General features: G+C 41.7%; 1 protein-coding gene across 1 annotated transcript in view; it reads right to left on the bottom strand.

Moving 5' to 3' along the window:
* Nucleotides 1-22,665, bottom strand: part of Gdpd4 (glycerophosphodiester phosphodiesterase domain containing 4) — an 88,596-nt gene that overhangs the window by 23,528 nt on the left and 42,403 nt on the right. The window contains exons 11-15 of the mRNA XM_028770751.1: nt 9,919-10,140; nt 8,105-8,259; nt 4,171-4,318; nt 1,916-1,998; nt 354-403 (exon numbers count right to left, since the gene is read on the bottom strand). Of these exons, the coding sequence (XP_028626584.1) occupies nt 354-403; nt 1,916-1,998; nt 4,171-4,318; nt 8,105-8,259; nt 9,919-10,140 (658 nt within the window). The remainder of the gene's footprint in view (nt 1-353; nt 404-1,915; nt 1,999-4,170; nt 4,319-8,104; nt 8,260-9,918; nt 10,141-22,665) is intronic.

Below are 22,665 nucleotides of genomic sequence, written 5' to 3' on the forward strand. Positions count from 1 at the left end.
CCAGCACACGCACTCATAGCCAGCACACGCACTCATAGCCAGCACACGCATTCATAGCCAGTACACGCATTCATAGCCAGTACACGCATTCATAGCCAGCACACTTTACAGGGCCTAGTTACATGAGTCATCAGCAACAACAGGACTTCTGTTTCCACTGGTGCTTGGTTGAGTTTGCACATGGGAACTCAAGGACAAGGGGGCTAACTAAATGTTTCTGCTTCTCTCTGGTTCCCAACCCTCAGTCTCCACACACCCTCAGCTCTCAGCAGGGATGTGAAGAGCAGGCCCTGTCTTCTAGAGGCAATGGGGAGGGACAAAGAGGAAGGAATGAGCAAGGCTTTTGACCTTACCTGCAGATGTAGCAGCTTCAAGCCACCTTTGTTTTCTAAGCTCTTTTACCCTGGAAGGAAGCAGACCATGTATCAGCTCACAGGCCTCTCTTAAACAGCATTATGGCCAGAAGAGATGTATTACCAGGCAGACTTTCACCTGAGAGGAGGGCCTGTGCTTCCTCCCCTTTAAAGGGTAAGTCACCAATCACAATGATGGATGTAGAGAACCACAGTCTACCTGAACTTACATCCTTCTTCCAGGCTGTTAGATCTATCTCTCATCTTAAAATCCCACAATCCTGTGGGTGCAGAGATGACTTCGTAGTTGGCTCTGAGCACTGGCTGCTTTTCCAGAGGACCCTGATTCCCAGCACCCACCTGGTGGCTCACAGCCCATCTATAACTACAGTTCCAGGCAATCTGGCACCATCTTCTGGCTTCTGTGGACATGAGGCACTCACAAGGTACAAAGACACACATGCAGCCAAAACAACCACATACAGAGAATAGTAAAAACAAAAGGAAAAAAAAACAAAAACAAAACAAAAGACAAATAAAAGCAAGCCCCTGTAGCATTTGTCCTGCAAGGATTCTTAACTGCTCCTTTCTGGGCAGACATAAAGAGGAGTATGGTTAGTGAAGTGGGGTGCTAGAGAGGTGAGGCGGGAGTTCATGGGTAGGTGGGGGAGCACCCTCTTAGAGACAGGGAATGGGAGGGGGTTTGCGGAGGGGAGACCAGGAAAGGGGACAACATTTGAAATGTAAATAAATAAAATAATGAATAGAAAAAAAAGAAAAAAGAAAAGAAAGAAACCTTGGGGTGGAGGGAGGAGTATGGTCCAGAAAGAGAAAGCATTTTTTTTTCCCTCAAGGTCACCCAGCAACTAAAACTCAAAGCCAGGGACATAACCCAGTCTTCCTGGCCTGTGCGTCTGCTCTGTCCACTCTTCTCGGAGGGGAGATGGAGGCCCTTGTTTGAAATCCCAGGCCTTTCTCAACAGATCACACCGATTTCATAGTACATCCCTGACTGGCCTCCAGTGGGAGTCTTTATTTGAAAACAGGGTGTGGTGGTTTGAATATGCTTGGCCCATGGGACGTGGCACTATTGGGAGGTGTGGCTTTCTTAGAGAGGGAGTTGTGGCCTTGTTGGGGGAAGTGAGTCACTGTGGGGGTGGACTTTGAGGTCCCATGCTCAAGTTCTGCCCGCTATGGAAAGAATCTCTTCCTGGCTGCCTTTAGATCAAGATATAGAACTCTCAGCTCCTTCTCCAGTACCAAGTCTGCCTGTGTGATGAACTGAATGAACCTTTGGAACTGTAAGCCAGCTCCAATTAAATGTTGTCCTTTATAAGAGTTTCCTCGGTCATGATGGCTCTTTGCAGAAATGAAACCCTAACTAAGACAGGGGGTGAGGGAGTAAGCTGCAGGCAGAAGGAAATGAGAGGCTGATATTCCAAACTCACTTTGCCATGAAAGGTGTCAGAAGAAAACAACCTTTTCCTCAATTCTCTGTAAGAACCCATTTATTACTTTTATTTAGAGGAATTTTTCATTTAGAATTATAAGTACATACTTACCAGTGATAACAAAACACAAAACCAATGATAAATGCAGAAGCAAGATCCAGAAAAAGCCATATGAGCATGTAGTATCCTGGCGTCTGCAAAACATGAACCAACCGAAGGTGCTCTCTGTAGCAGAAGGTTTCAAGGCCCTTGCTCATCTACTTGGGCTGAGGGCCATAGGAAGTGGGGCCAGGTGAGACTACCTTCAGCTATTCTAACAGTCACCCCCACACACACACACAGGGGATCTGCAAGAGACAGTGTGCCACGCTCTTCATCTCCCTTGACTCTGAAGGCAGACATCTGTGGGAATTACAGACAAGTCACACCAAGTCTGTCCTGGACCCAGGACTCCAGTCCAGGCTATCTGACATCTTGTGCTCTCTTTCTGTAATATGATCTCCAATATCTAGCTAGCTACTTCTATATAGTTCTGGGAAGCCATTCATAATGCAACTGTCTATGAACTAGTACCCGGGCACCACTGATCAGAATCAACATTCTTCACAGAAATGCTGAATTATATGTAATTCCCTTTGACTCACACACCCACTCCTCCAGATTCTACCAAGACCAGTTCTTTCCCCAGCACTCTGGGAACTCTGACTCCTGCACTGATTCACATGGGTTTCCTAATCTCTGCTTTGATTTTTTTTCCTCTGTTCTTTCATTGCTCCTTCCCAGTGTTATTCTTTTTTTTAATTAATTAATTTATTTATTTTTTCAAATCGTAATTTCACTTATTCACACAGGGGTTATAAACACAAAAAGGCAGGACGTGGGGAAGGGGATGACACTGGGGCGTGGGTGTTCAGGGGGAATACAGATATCTTTCAGAACAGGGGATAGGCTGGGTGAGGGTTCAGGGGACAGGTTGCTATGAGTCTGCCTGTGATTCACTTGTCCTTATCTAAGTTGGTATTATCTGCCAAGGCTACCTATTTACAAGGTCTATGGCTACTCAGGCTGGTAAATTTCCACAAAAGCTGCCTGTTTACAATAGCTTATAGCCATCTGTTTCAATGTTTTTCCACAGAGACCCAAGACTTGGTGTTAGTATACATGTATGACAGGCCTATTGCTGATTTTAGGCCTATGGCTGATTTTAAGCCTTCAGTGTATAAGCAGGGCTGCCCCTGACATCTCCTCCCTTCTCTAAGTATAGAAGGGCTGTGGTGATTCTAATCTTGTGAAGGCGGGGATAGAGGCCTGACCTCCAGTACTTGAAGGGGACCTTGTAATGGCTCTCCCAGTGTTATTCTTGATGCTACAGAATCTGGTGCTTTTTAGTCTTTCTTAAGCTTTTCTGCCCAATGCTTAACTTTCAAATGAGCAAAATTAAACTTTTCTTTAAAAACAAACAAACAAAAAAAAACAAACGAAGATTTATTTTATTCGTACCACAAGTGTACATACGGGTGTTTCCAGAATCCAGAGGGAGGCATTGAATCCCCTGGAACTTGACTTCAGAAGAATAGCAAGCACTCTTAACTGATGATCCATCTCTCCAGCTCCTAGACTGTTTCCTAGTAGGAATGGTAGAGTGTGTCTATAGTCCCAGCCACTTGGGAGACTAAGGTGGAGAATGACTTGAGAACAAGAGTTTGAGGCTAGCATGAATGGCACATCGAGACTCCCTTTTGACAAACCTGTTTTCTGTTGCATGCTGCCCAGTCAAATAGTTCTAGGCAGACAAGAAACCCAGGCTCTGTTGTGGTAACTGGCTAGCTACAGCTCCCTCCATAGGTACTAAGTGATTGGATTTAGCAGTGGCTGCAAACCAGGTCTTCAGGTCTACCAAGTCCCACCAGCTGGATGCTGGCTCATTTATTTAAGAGCATTATATTCAAGAAACAGTTTCACTTGGCAGACAAAGGGCTCTGGATTTCTTCCCACAATATACCCTCTGACTGTTGTTGCTGCCACAGCACTAGTGTGTGAGTGTGGATATGCTTGCACATGCTGAAGCCTGCAGTAGCAAAGAGCTGGAGTTAGACAGACCTCTCATGAAGAGAACGTGGACCAAGACACCTGTGAGTTCCAGTTTTCTATGGGATAATAAAAATAATCTCCAATGAGATTACATTCTGGCATGTAAAGTGCATTGTAGAGATTCAACAAATAAAAAACCCAGAAGAGTTCGGGTGGTGAGGGGCCTCTCCGTTGCTCACAGATGTCTCTATTCTGAAGTAGCCTGACAGGGATCTACGAGGGGGTGGGAGGGCACAATCACACCAGGCTTAGAATGATCTGGACAAGCAGCTCACCATGAAGAAGAGAGGGTGATTAAGCCGATGGAGGAGTTCAATGTCGTCTGTGGTCACAGAGTTGACACGAGAACACCAGGCCAGTGAGAAGAGCCACGGCTCATTGATAACATAGACATTGATGAAGATTTTAGCTTCCTTATAATGGCTGGAACAAAAACAGAGCCCACAGAGGGCTTTAGCTTACTTGTACTCTCAATAACTAAAGGGCAAAAACTACATTTGTGAAAAGCTACTATTTAAATCACCAGACAAACATCTGGTCAAAGGACAGCTTCAGATTCAGTGCGGCAGGGGCGGTAAAGGCTGGTCTAGTCCTTTGGCTCCTACAGCACCAGTAGAGTTCTGGTAAACTAAGTGTCCTAAGGGGGACGCAGCAAGACAAAGAAAATGGAAAGAGAGAAAGAGAAAGAATGGGGTGGGGGACAGCAACAGACACAAGTCTTTTACAGCATTTACAAATCTTCCCACCACAGCCAGTTTGCAGAGGAGCACGTGGCTCCTGGATGGTTGCTTCTACATGCCACTCACTGCCTGTCACCTTGGGAATGTAGGTCCCAATGGGATTCTATCCTAGCACCGCCCACCCTGGCACTGATGACCTGCTCACTTACCATTTTCTGTTTGACTGTAAGCGAGTTACAGCAGAAGCTACTATAACCCTACCCTACTTTGTGTATCCAGACCTAGCTCAGACCTGCCTCTATAAGTGTAAGTATTAATTGAAAGAACAAAGTAAAAGACAGTGTGGTGACTGTTTTAACATTTAAATACAACGAGTTTCATGGTGTTTTGTTTTTTAACAAGGGTTTGGTAGGAGAAAACAAACCCAGCTGTCTGTAAGGCACTAAGTCAGTGACCGCCTTGGCCTGATCTGTGGAGAAGAAGAGAGTAAGTGAAGGACTCGAAAAGCAAGGCCAGTGTCATCTCAGAATTCAAGTTCTCAGAAAGCACACCAAGTGTCCATCCCTCTGCTGCTACTCAGCCTGTGGGCTGAGGTCAGGTGGAAGTGTTTGCCCAAGTATTTTCAAACCCTGATCCAGTAGTCACATAGGAAAGTACAACTCTGTCATACACTAGCATGACAAGCTTTGTGCTTCTGAGCAGAGACCTAAGATAATAACCATGCCTTTCTACAGGAAGTGCTGCCAATTTCCTGCTCACAGGTAACAACTGCCTCTAAGTTCTACAGGTCACATAAAGAGAAGCTTAGAAAGAATTTAAAGGGAAAAAGTAGTGAAAAAGACTTCTTTGTCCTGTTTAAAACTATAACTAAAAATTCAATGTTTTAAAATATGAATAACGGCTGTAGAAACTATAATTAAAAACATAATACCCTTAAGAATTACCTCAAAGAAAATGAAATACTTTAGTATGAATTTAAGAAGCATTAAAGAAGAAACCCTGAAAATGTAGAAATAGTGATGAAAGCAAGCAAAGAAGCCAAGTCAACAGAGTGGTGCTCACTCCCAGACTGGAGATGGTTAGGGAAGAGCTGCCAGCTATTCTTAAGCTGATCTGTAAGGTCAATGAGGGTCCTAGAGAAGGCTAACGAAGGCCTATTTACACAGTTAGGTCACCTGATCCAAAACACACATGCAAAGGCACGGCTCTAGGAAAATCAAATCTTTGGTGGGGATTGGGGGGAGTGCTAGAGTCTCACTCTGGTGCAAGGTGATCTTAAACTCACTATGTAGTCCAGGCTGGCCCTGACAATCTTCAGTCTCCCATATGCTGGGGAAAACATACTTCAGTCTGGAAAAATAGTAAGTGAGAGGGAATTAATCACCGTATTTGACAGTGAAGCTACACGTAATCAAGACACCAAGGCACCAGAGCAAGAGCAGACACATCAGCTAGCGGTCCTGAATAGAAACTCCAGAAAGGGAAACCTGTGACAGAGCTGTTAAAGCAAGTGAGTGGAACGGTAGATTTTAACAAATGTCACCAATTTGGAAGGCCAGAGGCCCTCTCCCACAAGAACCTTGAAATCTCAACCAAACCTCAGACTATGTATAAAAATGAACTCAGGATGATTTGTAGGCTTGAGTATATAATGTAACAATATAAACCTTATAGAAAATAGAAGACAAGAACTCTGTCAGCTCTTGAGTTGAGCAGAGTTCTTAGGTTAGAGCTACGTACTCACTCCCTTAAAGGGAGAACTCATAGGCCAGCCTCATCAAAAGCAAACACTGCTCTTGCTTTGTGGAGACCTTGTGCCCTGTTAAGTAGACGCCACAGTAAGTAAGTCATAGACTAGGAGAATGTATTTCCTTTTATACAGATTTGTATTTATTTATATGTGTGTGTATGACAGAAAATATTGTGCAAGTGTCCATGGACTCTAAAAGAAGGTGTCAGATCCCTGGAGCTCCAGTTATGGGTGTTTCTGAGCTTCCCAGTATGGCACTGGGGGCTATGGGAACTCTGGAAGAACAGTTCATATTGTTATCCACTGACCCATCCCTCCAGTCCCAGGAAAGTGCTTTCAAACCCTATCTAACAAAGGGTGAAATGAATTCTCAAATTCAACAAAGAAGAAGAGGAATTTAAATGAAGAAATCTATGTGCAAGTAAACACAGCATCATTAGCCTTTAGGGAATATGTTTAAACAAACTGATGTCACATGCCTATCAGAAGGGATAAGTTTAAAAAGTGACAGCACCAAACATTATCAAGGTTGCAGAAACTCTGGGTCACAGTGTTGGCAGGAATATAAAAGGTTACAGCCTTCCTGGAAAAGTCTAGTGGCTTTTTATAAAATGTTCAATTACTGTACCCAAGAATTTGAAATCTGGGGCATTTTATCCTTGACATAAAGACTTGTGTTTGCATGAAAGCCCATATGCAAACAGATGGAAATAATCAGATGTCCTTCTGCTAGAAAATGATTAAACAAACTTTGGTATACATGCCACTGAACACTATTCAGCAACAAAAAGGAACAAATTACAGATAAATGCCCTGGATAGAACTTAAGAGAATTATGAGTGAAAAATAAACTAGCCCTCAAGTAATATGAGTTGTTCATTCTTGATATAACACGTTACAGACATTTTGCCAGGGGTTAAGATTTTAGGCTGGGGGAAAGGACAGAAGGAGAGTAGCTGTTGAAGGACAGTATCAAAGGACGCTGGTGACGACAGTTCAAGGAGCTGTTTTCACTCCCAGCTTCACTGCACCATTGTTCACAATGGCCAAGCTAAGGAATCAACCAAAGTATCTACCAATAGATTTATAAAATTGATTAAGAAAATATGGTGCTTATATACAATGGGATGCTACTCAGTATTTAAAAAAAAAAATTCTGTTAGCTGCCCCAATATAGATGAACCTGGAGAACACTACACTACATGAAATGAGCCAGAGGTAGAAAGACAGTGTATGATTGTGCTTAAATATGGAATCTAAAATAGTCGACCTTACAAAAGTGTAGAGTAAAATATATATATACCAATCATGTAAAAATATGTGTGGAGAGGCTGGAGAGATGGCTCAGCTGGTCAAAGTACAGCCCACTCTTCCACAGGACCCTGGGTCAAATCCCAGCAACCACATGGAGGCTCACAGTCATCTTATAATTCCAGTTCCAAGGGATCTTACACCCTTGTCTAGCCTCTGTGGGTACTATACATATGCACATACACACATCATAGAAACACACACACACATAAAATAATAAAAGGATCTTTAAAATAAGTATTCAATGGTAAGGAATGAGAGTACAGAGAAAGAGCATCATCTACACATCATACATGTTCATTAACAAAAGAAGGGAGGCAGAAAAAGCAATGAGAAACCGGAGGAGTCAAAGATGGTATAAAACCAAATAAGGCGTGGCGGGGGGTGGGGAGGAGAAGCTAAGTAGAACTGATATTTTGTAAATGTTACAGCAGTGATGCATGCCAAGAGCGGGGGTAAAACACTTACCTCAGCCCAGTGTAGAACAATCTCTTATAGTCAACATTTATTACACTAATATTCTTTTGTTTAAGCTCTTGAATGGACCATAAACGACCCACGTGCTGAAAACCAGGAGCGGCGTACCTGACATAGTCTCTATCAAAACCCGACAACCAAAATATCTGCAAGAAGAAACAGACAGTTGATGCTCAACTTTCCTGATTACAAACAGCCTGGGAGGAACGGGTGAGACTCCATTCCAGCACTGGGAGCAGTCTATAGGAGGCAGAGAAAGAGTCTAGCCCTTGGTGAAGCAATCAAATTAGCTATGTTGTCTAATGTCTAATGAACTCTTAAAAATGGGGACGGCTGCTGAGGAATTGAGTTTTCCCCCAGACCTTTCCAGCCACCAGTTAACAGTAAGTTAAGGGCCCAAGCATATAGAAAGATTCATACAAAAAAATAATTGAGAGCTAAAGATGTACTGTAGCTCAGTGGTAGAGCACCTTCCTAGTACTTGCAGGCCCATGAATTAGATACTTAACAGACAAAAAATATTGGTAGACATGAACATTAAAGTACTATACCCTAGTTTCTGACGCCAAAAGCCATCTTTAAGAGGAGCTACTTAGGTTTTCCTGGCAACAGGGATGCTGCTGGGACTCAGCTGGGGAAAGAGCTCCATTTGCAAGAAGATACACATTTGTTTTACTCACAGCATTGCTGTATTTTGAGAAATTAAGTGATTTGAAAAAATTAACTTTGCAAATAAAGAGTGATTCTAAAAGAAGAAACCAAAGCCGAAAGAGGAGCAAGGTTTTACTCAACTGAGAGCTGGTGGTCTTCCTACATCGTTCTTTAAAACCAGTGCCCTCCAAGCTTACTGTCGTGAAGACCATGACTGTACTGCCATGTTAGGTCTATGTTGAGCACTGGATAGATCACCTCAGTGTTATCATATACACTATTATGTTTTGGCGTGGTCCTAGGGATTGAACACATAGCCCCAATGCTAGGCAAGAGTTCTACTGATCAGCTATATCCCCAGCCCTCTTAAAAAAATTTTTTTTTAATTTTGAGCAAGGTCCTGCTAAGTTGTATAAATTGGCCTTTGTTATATCCATGCAAACTTTAAACTTGTCATGGTCTAGCCTCAGCATCCAGAGTAGCTGGAATTACAGTCATGTATGACCAGGCTTGGCTCACATACATTATTCTTTTTTTCCTGCACATACATGTATGTGTAGCATGCATGTGTGAATGCTCACATGTATACAAATGTACACGTGTGCACATGCACATGTGTGTGTACACATGTGGAGGCCAAATGTTAACAGGAGATATCTTCCTAATTGGTTCCCATTTTATTTTTTGAGATAGAGTCGATCACTGATCCTGGAGTTTGCCAATTCCAGTTAGCCTAGCTAGCAATCTTACCCTGCCCTGTCTCTGCCTCCTAAGTTCTGGAATTACAGGTGGCTGCCATGCCTATACAGCTTCTACATGGGTTCTGAATATCCAAGCTCCCACCTTCACACTTGTGTGCAAGTGGTTCATGCACTGAGCCGTCTCCTCAACTCCTAAATCATTCTTTAACAATGCGCTAATATATTTGGTTTAAAATAGTAAAATGTCTCAATATTTTTCCCTATTGGGAGCATTTTAACTGAATCATTCTCAGATTGCCTTCTGTAGCTGTATAAACAATTATTTCCACTTCCAAAGGAAGCAATGTCACTTACTGATCTCAGAGAGGACTTCTATGGTAGTTAAATTCAACTACACTCCTGACGAGGCTGCCCACCTCCCAACCTCTGCCATAAATACTAAGAAAGACATACCAGACGTTGCTCAATCTGAGAGTCAAGGATGACCTTTACTACTCTTCGGACAAAATTGTTTCTGAGAGGATGTCCTGGTGGAGGGCCGAAAAGATCAAATATCACATACTTCTCTTCCTTTTTTGCCAATTCCAATATGTCAGCCAGCTGTGGAATTGACTGGCTGGCTGCTCTTCTTTTGTCAGCCTCTGATAAAGGTTTCATGCCATAAAACGGCTTATGCTAAAAATAAATGTATCAAAGAAAACATTGGTTCCGGTCAAGCACTCCCGGGTTCCTGCTCTGTGACTCTGCTTCCATAACATTACCACTCAATTCCTTCTGACACAGGGGAATACAATGTCATCTCCATTGGCGATTCGAGGACTCAGAATGATTTCTTTGATATCCTAGACTTCTTATTCACGTACCAAAAGTTCCCCATGTTCTTAACTTTCCTTTTTAGTCTTTTCTTCTGCAGGTCACAGTCTCCAGCCCCTTTCTACCACACCACCTTATCACATGGGCTCTTGCTATCATAGTTTTGTATAATGGAAAGGACATACGCTTTGGTTTCAGGGCTCACTGTGTTTAGTCCTAGCTGTACCACTCCCTCATTTGTTTACCGTGTCAACCTGCTAAAATCCTACTCTACCTGTTCAAATGCTTCCTCCTTCACGAAGCATTTCTTAAGTAAGTATTCCTGAATGAATGAGACTTTGATAGCAAGAAATTCCAATGGTCCTTTTTTTAATTTCTATAAATTTATATATTGTGCTGCCTTTGATAGTATTCATACACATCTTAGACCACAGTTAAAACCCTCACTCAGTATACTTCTTGCTGTTCATTTAAATTCAACCTTACTCAAGTTTTCAGGACACTGACATAATGTAGCCAGATTCTTTGCCAGAATATCACATGAATGGCCTCTAGCCCCGTTCTGAATAGAGCCTTTGCTTCTCTCATGAGTTGGGCCTCCACTGTCCATGTTTCTCTTCACATTCTTGTCTTCCAAGGTCCTATGAGAATCACTCATTAAGCTCTGTTTGCAGCATTCAAAGATTTCTAGGTCAGAGTTCCAAAATTCTCCACAATCCTCTTGTAAACCAGTTCTGAAGTTTTGAGGACCACATGGTACAACAATGGACTCCGTTTCTCAGTACCAATTTTCTGTATTACTTTTCTCATTGTTAGACATAATTCCTAGCAATAAGCAATCCAAAGGAGGAGGGTTTGCTTTGGCTCATAGTTTGAGGGTACAGTTAATCATTTGGGGGAAGGCATAACCTCAGGAACTTGAGGCAGCTGGTCACGTTGTATTTGTAGACAGGAAGCAGAGAATGACGAATGCCAGTGTTCAGCTAGCTTTCTCCTTTTTATTCAGTCCAGGACTTTAGCCTAGAGAACAGTGCTGTCAATTGTTAATGTAGTTATTTCCAACATAACTAACCTAACCTAGATGATCCTTTACAGGCATGACCACAGGCTAGCCTAATCTGGATGATCCTTCATAGACGTGTCAGGAAGCTTATCTCTTGGGTAATTATAGAGCTTGTCAAGTTAACAAACAATTCTACTCTTGGTCAATATTCTTAGTTTTAATATTCCAAACTGCAAAACAGGAAAGTAGTGTAGTAATCTATGTGTTTCTCAATTTTTTTTTTGTTCCAAGATCTTGCTGCATAGTTTAGACTGGCTTCAAATGTATAATCCTCCTGTCTCAACCTCCTGACTGCTGGTATTACAGATCTATGCTACCACAACCAGCCTTTGGGATTACTTTGAAGAGTAAGCATGTATCTGATATGCTTATCAGTATACTGGATATACTGAAAAAGAATCCCTGAATTTGAAGGTTGGATGAGATAAAGTTCCACAACTGAAAACCAAAAGGAGCCAAAAGCTGAAGCCTATGAGATGAGAACACACAAAGACAATAGGCTATAACTAACGAAGGTGAAGGTAGCCACATCCTGTGATCTTACAAGCACTATATGTAATAGAAAACATGAAATTAACATGCATCCATCAATGGCTGTAATACTAGTTAGCCCTAAAAGATAAAGAAATTTATGTCATCTGAGATACCATGGATCACCTCACAGGGCATCATGCTAAGTGAAATAACCTGGCACATAGTGACAGATGCTAGCTTCAATAATGTGCCGAATCTAAGAAGGTTTTACTGATAAGGACAGAAAATAAAATAGTGATTACTGCAGAACTGGTGGTGCTAGTGGAATGATGGGGAGATGTTAGTCAAAGCATACAAAATTTCATCCAGACAGAAAGAATGATTTCAAGAGTTTTGCTTTGTTATGTCCTGACTATAATTTTAAAACTTAATAATTCTTGAAATAATAATGCTAGGACACAATTTTTTTATATATTTTTTTCAAATCGTAACTTTTACTCGTTCACACAGGGGTTATAAACACAAAAAGGCAGGATGTGGGGAAGGGGATGAAACTGGGGCGTGGGTGTTCAGGGGGAGTACAGATATCTTTCAGAACAGGGATAGGCTGGGTGAAGGTTCAGAGGACAAGTCACTATGACTCTGCCTATGATTCACTTGTCCTTATCTAAGTTGGTATTGTCTGCCAAGGCTACCTATTTACAAGGTCTATGACTACCCAGGCTGGTAAATTTCCATAAAAGCTGCCTGTTTACATTAGCTTGTAGCCATCTGTTTCAATGTTTTTCCACAGAGACCCAAGACTTGGTGTTAGTATACATGTATGACAGGCCTATTGCTGATTTTAGCCTATGTCTGATTTTAGGCCTTCAGTGTATAAGCAGGGCTGCCCCTGACATCTCCTCCCTTCTCTAAGTATAGAAGGGCTGTGGCGATTCTAATATTGCAAAGGCGGGGATAGAGGCCTGACCTCCAGTAATTGAAGGGGACTTTGTAATGGCTCCAGTCCCCCTGTCGTTGTCCAGTGAGGCATGACGGCCATACCCACCCCGATGTCTTTTGCTAGGACACAATTTAAGCATTCTCACCACACAAAAAAATATCATGTGTGATAAAGCAAAGGCTAATTAGTTTGATTTATCCATTACATGATGTAGATATATTTTAAAACAGCCTATTGGAACTGGGCATGTAGCTCAGTGGTAAAGTAAATGTCTAGCATACATAAGGCCCTACGTTTGATCCTCAGCATTGCAAAACCAAGCAAGTAAACAAATAAAAACTGACTGTTATACACCATAAGTACACACAATTCATTTTTTATTATTTTTAGTATTGTTTAGACATGTTTATTTGTGTGGAAACATGTGTAGATGAAGATTCATATTTTGAAGAGGATATTTATGTGTGTGTGTGTGTGTGTGTATGTGTGTGTGTGTGTGCATGAGAGAGAGAGAGAGAGAGAGAGAGAGAGAGAGAGAGAGAGAGAGAGTGTAGACGGGAGTTTGATGTTGGACATCTTCCTTAAATCTCTCTCTACCTAATTTTTTGAGACAAGATCTCTCCTGGAATCAGGAGTGTGCTGATTTGGCTAGACTTAAATCCTTAGTCTCTGCCTCCCTAGTGCTGGGACTGCATGTATTAACAATCATGCCTAGCTTTACATAGATACTGGGTGTACAAATTCAGGTTCCCATGCTTGCACCCCTTCGGTTCTTTTCTATGTTTTGAATACACTGTCCACAATTTCTTGTGTGCTGCACATGGGTGTGGTGAAGAGGACACTTTTGCTTATTCCCCATCTTTAGAGGCCAGTGTTCATCCTTTCAGTATGAGAAAATGGTGTTGGTTGGAGGTGTTTTGAAGTTCTTTATCTTCTACTCCTAGTTCATTAGTAGCTTTTCATCACAGGAACTGGGGAGATGGCTTAGTCAACAAAGTGCCTGCAGCATAACTGTGAGGATCTGAGTTCAGATTCCCAGGACCGGTGTGAAGAGCCAGTTGTGGCAATCCCTGCCTGTAATCCTGGTGCTTAGGAAGCACTGACAGGAGAGTTCCTGGGGCTCACTGGTCAGTCCGAGGGTCAATGAGAAACCTTGTCTCAAATAAAGTGGAAACTGCTTTGGGAAGATAACTCAACAGTAATCTCTGGAGGCCTTATAAATACACACATATGTGCTCATATATGAACACACACATGAATTTTTCAACACAAATAGAATTTTGTTGAATGCTTTGATATATAAATTTAAGTGAGTACATAGTTTTTATTTAGAGTATTACCATTTTAAATTACATTGAAATACTTTTCATGCCAGGCATGGTGATACATGCCTTTAATTCCAACACTTGGGTAACTGAGGCAAGCATATATCTGGGAGTTCCAGGTCTGCCTGATCAACATAGTGCGTTCTAGAACAGCCAGGACTATATATAACCTGTCACAACGGGGAAACAAGAGTTTTCATGTTGAACCAGTGTTTATAGATTTGAGGAGCTTTTATTTATTTTTTGTTTGATATTTTATTTACATTTCAGATGTTATCCCTTTTCCCCATTCCCCCCACCCAGGAAACTCCCATCCCATCCCCCCTCCTCTTGCTTCTATGAGGATATGCCTCCACCCACCCACCCACTCCCATCTCCCCACTCTTGAATTCCCCCACATTGGGACATCCAGTCTTCATGAGACCAAGGACCTCTTCTCCCACCTATGCCCAACAAGGCCATCCTCCTCTACACATACATCTGGAGCCATGGAATGCTCCCAGGCTGGTGTTTTAGATCCTGGGAGCTCTGGTTGGTTGGTATTGTTGCTCTGCCCATGGGGCCGCAAACCCTTTCAGCTCCAGTGGTCTTCACTCTAACTCCTCCATTGGGAACCTCATGATCAGTTCAATGGTTAGCTGTGAGCATCTGCCTCTGAATATGTCAGACTCTGGCAGACCTCTAAGGAGACAGCTATATCAGGCTCCTGTCAGCATGCACTTCCTGGCATCCACATCAGCGTCTACCTTTGGTGACTGCACATGGGATAGATATCCAGAACAAAAAATCCAGGATAGCAAAAACTATTCTCAACAATAAAAGAACTTCTGAGGGAATCACCATCCCCAACCTCAAGCTGTACTACAGAGCAATAGTGACAAAAACTGCATGGTATTGGTACAGAAACAGGCAAGAAAGTCAATGGAATAGAACTGAAGACCCAGAGAGGAGCTTTTATTTAGTTGAGATGTTTTTTGACTATGTTCATATGTCACTGTCATCATGGATAAAGACAGTCATTATATCAAGATTAGTTTGCTGTTGAGACCAGGGATTACTCTGGTATAGCCTGAAGCTCACTGTATAGCCCAGGCTGGCCTCACACTTGTGATCCTCTTTCCTCTAGCTCTTTACTGTTGGCACTAGAGCATACACTACCACACCTGCTCATGATCAATTTTGCACTGCTACTAGTGACTCAAAAACTTAGTGACTCATAAAACTTAAACTTAGTCATAAACTTAGTGACTCAAAAAAAAACCACAGATCATTTTTCTGTGTTTGTTTGTTTGTTTGTTTTATAGATCAGAAGTTCTTTGTGGGTCTCATGGAATCAAGGTGTCAACCAAATTCCACACCATTTCAGAGTTTCTAGAGAACATTCCTATTCGGCACATTATTGGCAGAATTCAGTTTCCTGTGATTTGGGAAACCTCCGTAGGTTGAGGGACTTTTCCATGTTTTAGTGGCCATCTGCATTCCGTGGTTCAAAGGCTCCTTCTTCTACCTTCAAAGCTTGCAGTTGATAGTTGAGTCCCTGTCACACTTCAAACCTCTCTTGTCTCTCTTGTCTCCATTGGTAAAATCTTTCCAGTCACAGCTAAGGAAGTCTTTTTTAAGGGCTTGCTTGATTAGATGAGGGTCATCTGAAAATCAGAATAATCTCCTTCCCTGAAGCCCATAACCTCAGTTATACGTGCAGAAACCTGATGACCGTGCCTGTTAATGTATTAATAAATTCCAAGAATTAGGACATGCACATCTTTGGAAAGTCATCATGCTGCCTACCATTCATCACAAAAAAGGGTGAAATTCTCTGAGGAGAAATAACTGTCTTAAATATGTATATTCTTAACAACAGAGTTTCAAAATTCATGATGTAAAACCTAACAGATCTGAAAAGAAAATTAAACCAATAATTGAAATGTCTTAGTCAATAACTGATAGAATAAACCAGTAGAAAATCCATAAAAGCAGAGATAATTTAATCACTGTTACTCAACTGGCTCTCATAATAATGCTTATATAACATTCTACCCAATAGTTACAGAATATACATTCCTTTTGTTTAGGTTTGTGTTTTTGTCTCAAGGATTGAAACTAGGGCCTTGCACATGGTAAGCAACTGAGATATCCTTTTTCATTAATTTTTTAAAATTTTGAGACAGGGTCTTGTTATGCACCCCAAACAAGTCTTCACTCTCTCTTTTCTCAGCTTCCAGAGTACTGGGATTATAGGTAAAATTGGCACACTCAAGTGTACCAGAATTTTAGCAGAATCATTGTATCTAGCATGAACCTGGAGTGATGACACTTAAGTTTTGAAGTAGCCTTTTGTCAGTGATTGTTATCTGAGATTTCATGGGGTTATTCTTTTGAAGGATTCTCAGAGCTTTTGCATAGAGTCTCCAGACACAACTGGCAAACCAAGAAGTCTTGTATGGCTAAAATTGCTTAGGCGATGGGTCTTTTGAGAAAACTCCTAGATCAGATAAGCTTTGGTATTCAGAAATTGACTTGCTCTAGGTGCCTCTTGTGTAACAATAGAAAGAGCTTGCAGGAAGCTGTCAGTGCTCAGTCCTTGAGAGGCTGATACCCCTGCTGCTGACAAGCCTAAATTCATCCTGCACTGTCTCTTTTTTCCAGAACCGAGAACATCGGCACTCTAGGTTCAGTGAGAGACTATCTCAAGAGAATAACCACACAGTGGTTGAGAACACCTTACATCCTCTTTATATATGCAAATGTAGGCATTTACACACACACACACACACACACACACACACACATCTTCCAGAAAACTCCAGGCCCAGCTGTATTTAGTATTGAATTCTACTAAACATACAGAAAAATGAGCATCAATTCTATGAAGTCTCTTATAAGACATAAAAGGCAATTCCCTCACTTTATGAAGCACATACACACAACAATAAATAAAAAAATGTAAAAACTGTTTTTGAAGTAAGAGCATAGAAGAGCTTTTACTGTTGTAGTCTAAGTGGGTGAAGATAATCAGCCAAATCTAACAACGTTAGCCACATGATGCTGGCTTTGGAGATAAGAAAGATTAAGACTGAGGAGTTTGAGGATTATTGGTTGTTTTTGGAGAACTGCTGAGGCAGGCAATGGGTGGGAAGGTCAGAGTTCCTGTAGGAAGGCACGGAGAGACCACTGAATGAAGTAATTGTCAATAACAATTCCTAGAAAGAAGCCATGTCTACAATGACTCATTGATTCACAGATTCAACTGCAGGGATGAAGAGAAATTAAAACACTGTAGGTCCAGAGACCAATTACCTTATCGTGGTCTAACTGAAGCTCTCTAAATAGCCATCCCTTGCCCACCTCTGTGTCAGAACTAATAGCTTATGATGAATAGATTCTTTTTGGAATCTACTTAGAAGACTAGTGACTTCCATCAACCCCCTCAAACTAAGAATGTCAACAGATACTATCTGAGCCTGTAGGAGATGTTCACCCATCTGGCTGTAAACAACTCACTGATGTTCCTCCACTGTATTTTAAAATTGCCTTGATTTATGATGTTCTTGTTTTGTAAATCTATGAAGCTAAATCCATATAGAAACATGGTATTTAGGTTACCCTAAATCTATGTTTCCACACCATGGTAAAAAAATTGGCTCCAGAATAAATTATTTCTTATTTCTCTTTAAGGTGAAAGCTACCAAATTTTGTTTGTATTAAGCTGGCAATTTGAAGGTGAAGTAGGGGTAATGGATGCCCAAGCCATGAGACATCTGCCAAGGAGAGCTGTACACAAGGAATAGGAGCAGTCTAAGAGAGAAATTTATGTTACAGACAGCAAATCTGTAGAGGTGAAGCCATATTAGCCCTCTGAAACTAAAGCCCCAGATACCAGGCATGAACTACAGGATTTAGTGTTGTCCAGCCAGGTTTCAGTCTTGCTTTGGTCCAATCTTTCTTCACTATTTCTCCCATTTGAAATGGGAATGTATGTTCTGTACCATTGTATGTTGGAGGGTTTTAGTTTTGTCTTTTAGTTTTCGAAGGCAGTAATCATTAAGAGATTGTCTCAAGTCTCAGAAGAAACTTTGGACTTTATAATGTGTTAAGACTGTTAAAGACTCTGGGACTTTTGAAGTTGGGCTAAATGCATTTTGTGTCATGAGATGCTCATGAGTCCCTAGGGCTAAGGGGACAAATGTAGAGATTTGAATTAAAAAATGTCTCCATAGGCATATGTATTTGAACACTTGGTCCCCAGTTGGTGGTGCTGCTTGGAGAGGTTATATAACCTTTAGGAAAAGCAGCCTCAAAGAGAAGTACGTCACTGAGGGCGAGCTTTAAGAGTTGTTTGCCTCTTTTTTCTTTGCCTGCTTGCCTTGTGGGACTGAGCAACTACTGGATCCTTGGACTTCCACTCAGAGCTGATCATTGTTGGGGAGTTGGACTACAGACTCCCTGCTTCTCCAGAGAGCCCTGACTACTGCAAACTTCATTGTGGGCTTTTAGAAAAAAGGCTTCCCCTTCCGGTCTGGGCCTGAGCACTGAGCAGTTCCAGGGCAGCAGCTCTGCACCGAATCTCACAAAACCCAGAGGAAGTGGCCTCCCAGGAGCTCTAACCTGGGCAGTATCCTAGATAAGGAGACAGCAACACCTGCCCCAAACAGGGAGCAACTGGGACCCACTAGGACCTAGGAATTCACTCCTGGCCTGGAGCACTGGTTCCTTCCAGTCTGGGCTTGAGCACTGAGCAGATGCCCGGTGGCAGCTCTGCACCCAATCTCACAAAACCCAGAGGAAGCGGGCCTCCCAGGAGCTCTAACCTGGGCAGTATCTTAGGTAAGGAGACAGCAACACTTGCCCCAAACAGGGATTAACTGGGACCCAGGAACTCACTCCTGGCCTGGAGCACTGGTTCCTTCCGGTCTGGGCCCGAGCCCTGAGGAGATCTTGGGCCCCAGTTCTAACCCCAGTAGTAACACCCACCCCACACAGCTCTGAAATAACCAAGATAATAAGAAAGACAGGCTCCAGTCAGAGACAGGGCAGGTAGCACTAAGGAGATTCAGATGGCAAAAGGCAAGCGCAAGACCATAAGCATCAGCAACCCAGGGTACTTGGCATCATTCGAACCTAGTTCTTCCACATTAGAAAGTCCTGAATTCCCCATATCACCAGGAAAGCAATATTCAGATTTAAAATCACTTCTAATGATGATGATAGAGGACTTTAAGAAGGACATAAATAACACTCTCAAAGAATTTGAGGAGAACACAGGTAAACAGGTGGAAGCCCTTAAAGAGGAAACACAAAAATCCCTTAAAGAATTACAAGAGAACACAACCAAACAGGTGAAGGAATTGAACAAAACCATCCAGGACATAAAAATGGAAGTAGAAACAATAAAGAAATCACAAAGGGAGACTACCCTGGAGATAGAAAACCTAGGAAAAAAATCATGAGTCATAGATGCAAGCATCATCAACAGAATACAAGAGATAGAAGAGAGAATCTCAGGTGCAGAACATACCTTAGAAAATATTGACACAACTGTCAAAGAAAATGCGAAATGCAAAAGTTCTTAACCCAAAACATCCAGGAAATCCAAGACACAATGAGAAGGCTAAACCTAAGGATAATAGGTATAGATGAAAGTGAAGATTCCCAACTTAAAGGGCCAATACATATCTTCAACAAAATTATAGAAGAAAACTTCCCTAACCTAAAGAATGAGAAGCCCATAAACATACAAGAAGCCTACAGAACACCAAATAGACTAGACCAGAAAAGAAATACCTCCCATCACATAATAATTAAAACATCAAATGCACAAAACAAAGAAAGAATATTAAATGCAGTAAGGGAAAAAGGCCAAGTAACATATAAAGGCAGACCTATCATAATTACACCAGACTTCTCACAAGATATTATAAAAGCAAGAAGATCCTGGACAGAAGTCATACAGACCTTAAGAGAACACAAATGTCAGCCCAGGCTACTATACCCAGCAAAACTCTCAATTACCATAGATAGAGAAACCAAGATATTCCATGACAAAACCAAATTTACACAATATCTTTCCACAAACCCAGCATTACATAGGATATTAGTGGGAAAGCTCCAATATAAGGAGGGAAATTATACCCTAGAAGGAGCAAGAAAGTAATCTTCCAGCAAATCCAAAAGAAGATAGCCACACAAAGATAATTCTACCTCTAATAACAAAAATAACAGGAAGCAACAACCACTGTTCCTTAATATCTCTTAACATCAAGGGACTCAATTCCCCAATAAAAAGACACAGGCCAACGGACTGGATATGTAAACAGGACCCAGCATTTTGCTGAATACAGGAAACTCACTTCAGTGACAAAGACAGATACTACTACCTTAGAGTAAAAGGCTGGAAAACAATTTTTCAAGCAAATGGTCCTAAGAAACAAGCTGGAGTAGCCATTCTAAAACCTCCAGCCCAAGAACACAAAGAGAGAGACTCATGGCTCCACCTGTACAGTTAGTTGAGGGTATCAACTAACTGTACAGGCATCAGTGGAAGTGGAGGGCCTTGGTTCCTGATAGTTTGGACTCCCTGGTGTTGGGGAATTCGAGAACAGGGAGGCAGGAATGGGAGGATGGTGGGAGCACACCCTCATAGAAACTCCCAGAATTATATAGATTCGATATGATAGAGACAGTCCACCAGAAGACTAGATTCCAGAATTCAAACAAAAAATTATCTTCATACTAAAATTTGTCTTGAGAATTGTATATTGCAGAATACACAGCCTTGGTGTATCTACTCATCAAGCAAGCTGAGCAGACCTCCTTGAATCTCTGATGTCCTGGAATTTCAGCTGGATGCAGTGAAGACGCAGACGTCAGAGGCTTATCAATTTACTCTTCCCCCCGCCCCTCTTCTAATATCTCAATGCCCGTAATCAGCTTGAAGAAGTTAATGAAGAGTCGGTGCCCCTATTCCCTGGGCTTGGGGGCTGAGGTGGTTAATATTGGACTGTCTTTCTAGGAAAAAGTAGTGGTTTTGTTGGAACAGGGAGGAATAGCTAGGATTTATTGCATAGACATAACCTATTGGTAGAAATCTGCATAATTGTTATTAAGCTTAAGTTATAATTTCTTAAATGGTACAAAATTTACTTTGATTTCAAATTTAAGGTCTTCATTGGTACGAGTTTCTTATTGATATAGAAGTGAGATTAATATTGTTACTCTCATAGGCATTGCTCCTATATAACACATTTAGGAATACAAGGCTTAGGCCCAGTCCTTCTTTAACTTTTTTAACTGATTTGAGATGGTTAGCCTGTGAGTTAAGGGCCTATAGCCAATTCATGGCTCTGAGTTTATTGTTAGGGTGTTTTCTATATTTTATTTAGAAATAGCTGAGAGGAGTTAACAGACAACAGTCCAGATTGCCTTACATGGATAGTTGGTTTTCAAAACGTCAGAAGTCCACAGAATTGACGTTACAAACATTTCTGTATTAAGGTTCATTTTGATTATAGACGTGTCTGCTTCTGACAGCTTCCTGTCTTGGATTCTAAGAAGAAATTGAGCATCTTTGGAGTTACTCCAGGTGTGGTGAGACAGCCACTAGGCAAGAATTGGCTCTTCTCTTTTTTTTTTTTTTTTTTTTTGGTTTTTCGAGACAGGGTTTCTCTGTGAGTAGCCTTGGCTGTCCTGGAAGTCACTCTGTAGACCAGGCTAGCCTCGAACTCTCGAACTCAGAGATCTGCCTGCCTCTGCCTCCCAAGTGCTGGGATTAAAGGCGTGCGCCACCACTGCCTGGCAAGGCTCTTTTCATCTACAGATAAATTACTGTCCAGAAAAGGAAACACTTGCAGAATAGTCGACTGGTTATATCTGCCAAGACAGAGTAATCAGCCCTTAATAATTCTGCATCACTAGGTCTGTCAGATGATCCTGGGCCAGAAGGCTGAAGATCAGATGCTCCAACATTTTGTAGTATAGGAACTGTCCAGGTGTTCAGCGGTCTCTATAAATTGGCTAAGTTTTAGAAGCTATGCTTTGTGCTTCCCATAATTTCAGTTAATTCAGTCATTCTGGATTTCTGACAGGGTTGAAGACTTATAGTCTCATAGCCAATCTCAGCTATTTACTTTGAGAGAAAAGATTTGAGAGGATGGTTTTTCAGCTGACATTCATTCTAAAGCCAAGAAAAAAGCCAGGTTCAGAACTAAGTCTTTTAGTTAGGAGAGATGACAGAGTTTCTGGTTAGTTAACAAAAGTTGGACTGGGTATTAGGTCTATCTTGTACGTTACTGATACAAATTGGTATAGTTATGCTCTAATTGTATTTTGAGAGAAAAGTTTTATTTTAACAGGAAGAGTAATATGTAGGAGGAGCTAAGGTGGGAGGAGTAAGGAGAGGAAGAGGAGGAGTAAGGAGAGAAGGAGAGGAGGATCTAGGAGATGAGAGAGAGGGTGAGGGATCATGGAGACGGATGTTCACGTGTCTCCACCAGTCAAAGATAGTTTGTATATCTAGGTTGGGTATTGGGTTACACTTCTGATTGTATGGGCATCTTGTTTTTGAGCATTACCAAACTTATAAAGCC

This window comes from Grammomys surdaster, unplaced genomic scaffold, assembly GCF_004785775.1.
Source record: "Grammomys surdaster isolate TR1022 unplaced genomic scaffold, NIH_TR_1.0 203, whole genome shotgun sequence".
In the NCBI taxonomy this organism is placed as follows: Eukaryota; Metazoa; Chordata; class Mammalia; order Rodentia; family Muridae; genus Grammomys; species Grammomys surdaster.